The sequence below is a fragment of the Lolium perenne genome, chromosome 4 (genome assembly GCF_019359855.2).
Source record: "Lolium perenne isolate Kyuss_39 chromosome 4, Kyuss_2.0, whole genome shotgun sequence".
In the NCBI taxonomy this organism is placed as follows: Eukaryota; Viridiplantae; Streptophyta; class Magnoliopsida; order Poales; family Poaceae; genus Lolium; species Lolium perenne.
This window is the reverse complement of record NC_067247.2, coordinates 258118695-258128594: the sequence shown is the minus strand read 5'-3', so window position 1 is coordinate 258128594 and position 9900 is coordinate 258118695. Positions and strand designations below refer to the sequence as shown.

General features: G+C 42.8%; 1 protein-coding gene across 1 annotated transcript; it reads left to right on the top strand.

Annotated features, from left to right (window-relative positions):
• Positions 1–2564: 2564 nt before the first annotated feature.
• On the top strand, positions 2565–9576 carry LOC127332156 (protein DGS1, mitochondrial). Its single transcript, XM_051358415.2, has 14 exons — positions 2565–2877; positions 3198–3312; positions 3411–3614; positions 3858–3986; positions 4080–4247; positions 4933–5127; positions 5600–5700; positions 7230–7316; positions 8120–8192; positions 8292–8320; positions 8420–8543; positions 8772–8882; positions 9120–9220; positions 9304–9576. The coding sequence occupies exons 1-14, from the start codon at positions 2627–2629 to the stop codon at positions 9416–9418; spliced, it is 1803 nt and encodes a 600-aa protein (XP_051214375.1). The 5' UTR covers positions 2565–2626; the 3' UTR covers positions 9419–9576.
• The last annotated feature ends 324 nt before the right edge of the window (positions 9577–9900 follow it).

Genomic DNA, 9900 nt, shown 5'->3' with positions numbered 1-9900 from the left:
TCTTCAAAACCGGACCGGAATCGGTTAACTATATTCAACTAAATTTTGGGTAACACGGGCCAGAACATTACGAGCGCACATACCTAAAAGATGAGGAACTAAAAACTGACATGGTCGCATGCCTAATTATGTTGTAAAAACCAGACACACTGGGCACTCCTGGGAGCAAAAGTGGATAACCAGCTTTCTATTTCGATAGTTGATGATACGTACGTGAGTATGAGTGAGAAAATTGGATTTTTCCCTATTCTGAAAGTAAAGAATGGGTGTTACATCAGAGTATATCACTACGGGAGAGATGGCGTGTGCCGATGTGCCGATGGGCAAATGTCGGGGCCGTTGGCACAAAGACCCTCGTCGACCGGCGATGAGTTGACCGTCGGCACAGGCCGGCCGTCGGCACACCGCTGGTTACACCGACGGTCACCCTCGGCGAAAATCTGGCCGTCGGCACAGGATGGTGGCGTCCGAAGGTCACCGTCGACACAGTGCCAACCGTCGGCACACGAACTGACAGGCGGGCCCAGCCGTTGGGCTGTCACGACGCCGTCTATGCTGTGCCGACGGTGGCCCACAACGCAACCACGGCCGTCGGCATATCAACTGACTGCTGAGTCCCCTCTCCACGGAGATAACTGATCCGTAGCGTTTACAGACTGTTTTAAGAGAACTTGCGCACATCAATAATAACCAAAGATAAAGACTTATGCAGCAAGAAGGTCATTATTGCGTTAATCTCAGAACTCTGGGCGTTTCATTGACAAACTATAGCCGAAGTTTGCGAACCAATTTTGGATTGCCCGGTTTCCTGAATGGAATCTACTACTAGGAAGCCAATCAGGACGACTCCTGTTGCTCGAAAAACAATTATTTCGTGGCAACGAACAGATCAAGCAAGCCTTATAAATACGGGCCAGAGTTCACCGGCCGCGCGCGTGCTCGCGTCTGACGCCCAAAACCCACCGCAAAACCCATCGAGACCTTCCAAACCGGAAACTCCTTCGACCCTCATGGCGAACTCGCCGTCGCCGCCACCGTCACCGTCGTGGCGGATCCCTAACTCAGAGGAGGCTGCAAACCTCGCTGCCGCTGCTCTGGCAGCACCCGCTCGCGCATGGAGCTCGCTCGCCGCCCGCCTCCCTCCGCTCCCGGACTCCCGCCTTCTCGCCGCCCGCATCCCTCCGCTCCCGGACTACCGTCTTCTCGCCGCCCGCATCCCTCCGCTCGCGGACTCCCGTCTCCTCGCCGCCATCTCCGATCTGCGTTGCCGCATATTCACAGGCCGCAGACGCCGCCGCCGACGCTGCCGGCCTGGTCTCCCGCTCCCCATCCACGGTGACGCCGCACGGTAAGAATCCTCTGCTCGAATTCGCCTGGTGCATGTGATTCTTGCGATATGCATTGCCTTTTTAGAGTAATTTCTAGCAGCTAATCCGAATTTGTGCGAATTTTGGGTTATGTACATCGCGGTTGGCCCGTGAGGAAAGTATGGCTAGTTTCCCGTGGTTATGCGTAATTATCTGACGATTCTGTTTATTTTGCCATCTTAGACAATTATAGTGATTGTTTCTTATATTAATCATATTTAAATTAGCCGAGCATCTCTAACATGTGATGTATAATATGGGAGGTGATACATCACATTTGCCAAAAAAAAAAAAGAGGTAATGTATATAGTTCCCTCAAAAAAAGGTGATGTATATTTTCTTAGAGGTGATGCATATTTTACCCCTATTGTCAGGTGATGTAAATATACATCAACTAGGAGGTGATGTAAAACAAATTTAGACAGCGCTAGGGGCCAACCGCCATGGTGAAACTTCATTCCGCTCCCACCGCGTGATCACCACCTACCCGTGACCACTGCCGCTCACCAAATCAAGCCGTAGTCGACCAAAATCGAGTCGCCTGGCTTCACTACCCCTTAGTTGCCCCTCATCCGCCCCTCCTCCACCGCTTTGCATGGCCAAGTATGCCCCGTAGCCGATTAGAATTGGCCGGCCCATCGCACGACCGCCGGTCGATTTTGGCGAGCAGCTACGCAACTGACGGTCGATTGACAACCTCGCTCTCACGCATGCCCATTTTTTTGGCCGTGGAGGAGCCAAGCCACTCTCCTGAGGCTCGTTTCAGTGACCACCGCCATACGCTGAGCTCTCGCAACGGAGGAAAAGCCACCCTCCATCGCGGTCGTCAAATCCACGACGCTTGAAATACAAGCAGTGGCCGACCTACAAGGTATGCCGCATATGCCACGGCATACCCTGCGGCCCAGCCAAGTAAGTTTTATTTAAGTAGTTTCTTTTTGGAGCATTTAGAGAAACTGCTAGTACCTCTTAATCCCATGATAGATGTCTGAGATTTCTCTAAATTTTAATGTACTGGACACTAAATAATATCTACATATATTCAAAGTTTGACAAATTTCAGATAATTTTGATGTAACGGAGGAAGCAGAAGGGATGAAGAGAATCTTTAGAAAATGATTTGGCGAGTTCTTTTTTGGGGGGAAGCTGGACTTGGCGACTTGCTTTGACGAGCATCCGCCGATTACTTGGGTCCCACGTCCAAACCCACCCCAAAACCCAAAAAAAGGCTTTGCAAACCGGACATTCCCCCGATCCCCATGGCGACCTCGCCGCCGCGGAGCCCTAACTCAGGCGACCCGCCCCAGGCCGGCGGCCTCGCTGTCGCCCTGGCCGCAGCGCCAGCTCGCGGCTGGAGCTCCCTCGTCGCCCGCCTCCCTCCGCTCGCGGACTCTCTCCTCCTCGCCGCCGTCGCCGGTCTCCTCCGCCGCCTCTACGCGGGCCGTAAACGCCGCCGCCGACGCCCTGCTCTCCCACTCCCCATCTTCGATGACGCCGGAAGCTCCGCCCGGTGAGAACCCCCCCTCCTCGAATCGGTGCGGCGCCTGTGATCCCCATGATGTGCACGATTTTGCTGGAGTAGTTGTTGCTCTGCTTTGCGCTGTCGTTGACTGCGGGAAAGTAGATTTGTGCGAATCTAGTGTTACAGGCTGCGAGAGGATCTGTGAAGAACTTGTAGAAATGTGTTAGGGAATTGGTCAGTCAGACGCAAGTATAGGAGGGAACCCACCACTATTCTTGAGCTAACCCATCATAGATCTGGCATTCTGCCTGGCGTTCCGTGTTTATGCAGAGCTACTTGCAATGTTTTTGACTGTATGTTATTTGCAGGATTGCTGGTCAGATGCCCAAAGCTTTTGCCATCTTAGAAGATATCGTGCAGCACACTATGTCTAATTTGCATACTATTCAGAAAAGCTTGCCTTATTGGAAGTCCAGAGCTGAGGTATCAAGTTAATTCATAAACTCAAGCCTTCTGTTTTTGTGTCTTCCATGTTATTATTTGTGCTGTACTTACCTATTTCTGCCTGTGGATTTTTGTAGGGATCAAATTCACATAAAATGTACTTCATGGTGTTCGAAAGAGGTCCAAGGGCCTTTGTTGAAGCAACATGCCAAACACTGACTAAACTCAGGAGCAACGAAAGTCCTTCTAAGTATCTTGTAGACTCTGCTTCTGATATGGTCTCAACAAAACTCGCTGTCCTCACGAGTATGCAACATTGCTTGGCTGTTTTTCTGGCTGAGGTTTGTAAGCCTAACATGTTTTCGTACTCTGATTTAACATTCTGCTGATGTGGATGAAGTAGAATAAAAATAGCTGAATAAGTATTTCGTACTTAATATCGTAGCTGGTTTCTTGAAGAAAGCCTGTTGTACCACTCAGTCAATTTTCAAACCTAAGTTTGTTTCATCTCTTGGATGTTTTTTCTCTGTGCCGCATGACTTATCATATGCATGAACTTTAACTCTGACTTGCCTCTTCTATAGGTTTACTCTGAAGTTGATAATCGCAGAGAAGGATTAACTGAAAGTTCAGATAAATCGCTACATACACTATTTGTTATTTTGAACACCGTCTTCTCCAAATTGGAGGCAACAATAAGAAATGCCACTGAGGTATGCAATGCCTGCTTTCCATGATTTTGGATTGATAACATGTTTTGCTTCTTTGGTGATATGTAGTTTAATTAGTTCAACACATGTTTACAGGGGCAAACTCTGCTGTTCTCTCATGACGGAAACTCATCTCAGCTTATCTTTGAAAGGTTGCCAGAAGTTGATGTTGAGAGTCCACAGTGGACCGAGGCCTTATCAACAGATGCTATAGCCATGGTCTATCAGAACCTCCAGAAGTTAGATAGTTTTGTTTTCTCTCAAGTAAGTATCTCTCATGTGAATTACGACATATGTGATATACAGGGTGAACACTGTCGAGAAGACAACTTGGCGACGTCTCCTTTAGGGGATACTAGACCTGAGATGTGAATGAACTAATTTTGTTTCCGTCCGAATGTAATCAGGATACAAGTGCCTCTTGATATGGGATGGTATCTCTAGTAGACACAAGCCATATCATTAGTCCATAGATATCTATGAAATATGTTAATAGGAAATATATAACTAGTCAGCTTAATTCTAGCAACTCTTTCCCCTACAAATGTATATTCTAGCAATCCCCAGTCGTGGGATTGTCCCCACGAAAGCCCCCTTGTGCCTGTCATAGGTCTTTTATGATAGCCATAAGTTCATAATATTCAGGTTTAATTTCAATATTTGTACAATATATGTTTGTGCTTCATGTACTAAGTATTTGTATCCATATGCTAGTTTACATATATTGTTCCATGTACAAACACTTTCTTACGAAAAATTATTGGTACGATTACGGGTGTACCAGTATAGTACCAATTAACGGGAATAAAGAATGTGACAAGTGAGGCATCATAACTGATCGCGTGGATAACCTAGTGATAATGTCTAACTTGTGTCTCATGTGAGTTGCATGTTTCTTGCTGTTGCATAATTTGTCTGAATCCTGTTTTTTCCTTTTCTGTGATGATAGCTTTCACGCCATAAAAAACCAAGAAGTATGACCATATACTGGTTACCCTACACGTGTGGAGCAATTGGCCTCTCTGCATGTTCCCTATGGCTTTTACGCCATAGTAGCTTGATGGGAAGTTCTGATCTGGACAACTGGATTCAAGATGCAAAGGAGTCGGTGGTTGGATTCTGGGATGAGCATGTTGAGAGACCAGTAAGATACTTTATGTATATATGTTCTATTAAAATCAAACTATTACTTATGCAAGATATCCTATGAGGCCCCGCAGGAAGCCTTCGTTTGTTCTTCTTTTGCCATATATTGTCTGCCAAAATGGAAACACAAATAACTGAAAAGAGAAGCATGATGTCTTGTGTATTACTAGCTGTACTATTTTCTTGTGGTATTAACATATCGTACAAATTGATTTTATGTGTGCATTTGCACATGCTAACATGAATCTACTTTAGTAGAGCAGCATATATTGTTCTAAAAAAGGGCAAAGGAGCATATATAAGCCGAAACTAATATGCACCTTCATTGTGGTCGTAATTCTGTAAATACCGTTCATTCAATTTTTATTTGGACCAATGAACTCTAGAAAGCATTTGTACAAGCACCTTTCGAAATCAGTTGTGTTGTTATGCTCACAGTATGATACCTATTATGTTTTGACAATCTTTAGGTCATTTCTATTAGAGACGAGCTATTTGAGACATTCAAGAGAACAGATAAACGTGTAATGGAAAAGGAAGAGGTCCAACTGACCGAAGAAACACTGCACAGGTTATTCCTCACTCAGCCATATCTGTGATATGTCAAATCATTTTACCCGTGGTTCTTTCTTGATTCTAGTGTATGCATTTTTTTCTTGCTAAAAAATATTAGCACGTACCGTTGTTAAATTAATACCCATATGGCTTTAGCTTAAGTTTGACCTGCTTACCCAAATAAATTTAGAATACAATGGAATAGCGTGTACTCATCATTTTAAGATATATCAGTATATGTGGTTTCAGCAACGTTCCAGGAAGGCTTGGTCCATCTCCTGTACTTTGAGGCGTTTTCCAATTATGTAAGCCGCAAATATTTGTGGAATGACTAGAGTATTACTCAGTGTCGTTAAGATCATAGTTCACAACACAGATGTGTTTAAGGAGATGAGATACTAGAATAGGAAGAAATATACTATAGATGAGAGAGAAGACTTCTGATTAGGAAGTAGTAATCATATACTTATTTCTTCTTGCTTATTCTTATGAGTCATAACAAGAGTCATTCTGTATTGTCCCTAATATTCATTTTGTCTCGAGCAATCCCATCCAAAACCAAATCAAACTCCAACTCTTAAGAATAACTTATAGCCAAGTAAAGTATTGGGGAGGATAGCATGTGATGGTGGGTTTCACGTGAATAGTGTCTAAGATGCTACAGTACTGCGATGGCACACATCTGCTATAATGCCGCTCTATGTCAAAGCATAGTTTTAGAAACTGCACCAGTGTCCACCCGGTCAGTATGTTGGTTCACTGTTTAGGCGGTTGAACTGCTGGTTCACCTGTTCATTCGTTGGTTTAACAGATACACAAAGACTAGTCTTTTCTTGTAGTATGGTGGAGAAATATAGGATCAAGTAGGCCTAATTGCACAATACATACATCTAAGCAACGGTGCATCAGCTATTGGGATGTAGGAGGTGCAGCCTAGAGGTTCCAGGTTGTAGTTGTCCTTCCTGCTGCTTTTTTCTGTTGTAATTTAAGCAGGCAGCTGAACTGCCGACATTTTAGTGCGAACCATCCAGTTTGATTGTGATTTTACATGTGGTCCACAGCGGTCTTTGCTCTGGAGTCTGGACCATGCCTGACTAGGCAGCACTCGCTACCTTTTAAAAGGTTATTAATCATTCTTTAGAGAAAGTAAATAGATGGCTGAGTTAATGGTCCACACAAGCAACCACGAGTATCAAACAAACAGTTTTCATGAAATATATATACTAATTTAATTTCAAAAAAATTCAAATCTAAGAGCTGTGCCATTGTGTCCTGTGCAACTTACTCATATTTAGCTACACCTTATGGAGTGCTTATGTCTAGGTTTAAACAAATATGTGCATTTTATATTACTTTGTAGGATTGAACTGTTGGCCTCAGTCCGTATTAATCAGTATTATATATAGAATATAGATAAAAGCTTGCTCGTCCCAGCACCTAAATGTTGTTCTTTACGTACTTTTGGTATTGTTGGTAACATGGCTTCATTATCATGAATCGTGGTGTCAATCTTTTAACCATGCTGGTTACTTGCTCGATTCATAGGATGTTGGTTGCCTTTTGCGAGCAAACTAAATTTAAACCACCACAAGATGCCTCGTCGCAAGAGTTGCTGGAGATTGTCATGAGGAGGTAAGGCTGTTTCAACTTTTAACTATATACATACCATGTCCTGTGTTCATATCCATATCTTAGACCGGAAGTTGCAAGTTCAAAGGGCATCTGTAATATTTAATTTCTACACTTTTAAGAACTGTGATGTGATTTCATGTTGCTCACTGGAGCAATTACTACAATTCCACCCTCCTTTCTGTGTAAAAACATATGATCCTTTGTTCACAAAAGGTAAGCACGTTGATGATGTATACTTCATTGCCATTTCAGTTGCTTTTGCAACTAAAATAATTGTGTTCGCACTAGGTTTCTCCTTTATAGCATTAATTTTTTTTTAACAAGCTTAATGAAGCTAGGGATCAGTTTTTATAGCATGGCTAAGGAGCTATATTCGGTCCATCCCACAATATAAGATGTTTTGGCAAGTTGTTTTAGCTTGCCAAAATGTCTTATCTTGTGGGACGGAGGGAGTACTGTCCATTGATATAAAAATAAAATTTATCATGCCAAAATTTATTCCTAATCATCTTACTTACCTAACTTTATTAGCACAGCATACATCCTCAACTGCATGTGGAGTGTCACATACTTTACAGATGTACTTTATGTATGTCGCTTATATAACTTGATAACTACTTTAAGTATATGCTACTAAATTTACTTGTTTTGGATCGTCACTCAATGGATGAACTGTTGATGGTGTTAATTTGATCCAAAGCTGACTTGACACTTTACATTCTTTTAACCATCTGAGTAATGAGTGAAAGTGACTACATTGATCCTGTTTATTTGTGCATTGATCTATTTGTACATTAATGCAGATATGAGATGGAATCGGCGCATCCTATTTGGAATCTGTTTGGTGGAGAACTCGCAGTTGCCATGCTTATTCAGGTTCTTTCAGTTCTTGTGCATTCACCATTAAAAAAAAGTTCTTGTGCATTCAGTTAAAATCAACGTTCATTTTCTTACCTTCAATTTTGGGAATTTCAGGTTCAGAAGCTCAAACTGGATCTTCAGGAGTAAGTTTACTGTTATTTGCTGGAATATTGGTAAAAATGCATAAAAATATATACTCCGTATTATTTACCGCCAGAGATAATTGAGTTGTTCTTGAACAGGGCAATGCTGGAACTGGATCAGATTCTTAAGGCAAATGAGATAAATTTTGCTATTCTTGCAGCTCTGCCTGCATTTGGTCTTTCCCTTCTGCTACTCATTGTAGTGCGAGCATGGGCTATGCATGTACGTTTATATGCTTCTGTCATTATGTTCTTGACTTGATTGCAATACACCTGAAGCATCTGGCACAAGTAGTATGAGACCTTGATATGTACTCTTAATATATTTACGCCACATACAATTAGCACCATGGGCATGTCCTATTTGCCATTTGTATAGTGAACAGGTCTGTGAAAACTTAAGGAGGTTGCAGTCTAAATATATCTAATTATAGCTGTGATTATAATATAGGACCAAGGTGCAGAGGGAAGAGGAAGGATTGCACGGCATCAGCGGTGGCAGTTACTCATAGAAGTAGAGGAAAGACTTGAGGAGTTCAAGGAATGCATGACTAAGGAAATGGTAATTTAATCTTGATGTTTAGTCTATTCTGCATATTTATTTTGATGCATACTTGTATTTCAGTTCAAAGTTTTGCGTCACATTTGGCCTCATATTGTTGGTTAACTAGTTTATTAATAATAATGATTATCGATCATGGCTATGGTGGTGTATGATCTGCACAATCTTTTCCGTTATGAGATGCAATTGCTTGTCTGTCAGGAGCCTTTGAGTAGTGATTCCCTGAATTTCTTGCAGGAGGAGGAGGCGCTTTGCAAATACGGATTGACTCTGTACACCCTTGATAGATTATACAAAGCTGTTGAGTTGCATGCAAAGAAAACCACCGAGTGGTCAAGGTCAGTCTCTGCTCTTTTTTTTTTTTACTTCCCTTGATTATTGTGGATGGCCGGTGGACCAAATCGTTCCGTTCACATTGCAGCGTGAGACAGAAAATGTTTAAGCTGGCAAAGCCTAATGTCGGAGTGTCAGACAAGCTGGATGTTCTTCAAGGATTGAAGTGGAATTACGCCTGCTTACGTCCATACCTGTCATGAACGAGTCCACCTGATTCATTTTTGAGATGGTCTATCTTGATATAATAGGGTGACATGCAATCCTTATGACTGGCCAATGCGGCTCTGCCACGTATAAATGTATTTTGCACCAGAGGTTACTTTGGCCGCAATTTGTATATTGAAAGTTCACTTTTTTTTGTTGGTGAAGGCATGGACTTGCGGTATTTGTTTTCTTGACCTATAAGAAATGAGCGGACACCTGAACCTGTCTTGTACGCCCTTCTTTTCTTGACTGTTGCACCGATAGATTTTTTATTACAAGTCCCTAAAATAAAGGGTTTTTTAAACAAATGAAAATCGATAGCTCTATTGGAAAGGAACAATATTTATTCGTGCTCGATACTAAAACACAAGGTCACATTTTGTTTCACACCGTTGATTTTCCTCTGTTTGCATACACTGCTGGTGGTGAATGGCTGAATGCTATCGAGCGGTGTAGGAGGAAAAACCTGGGTCCGCTG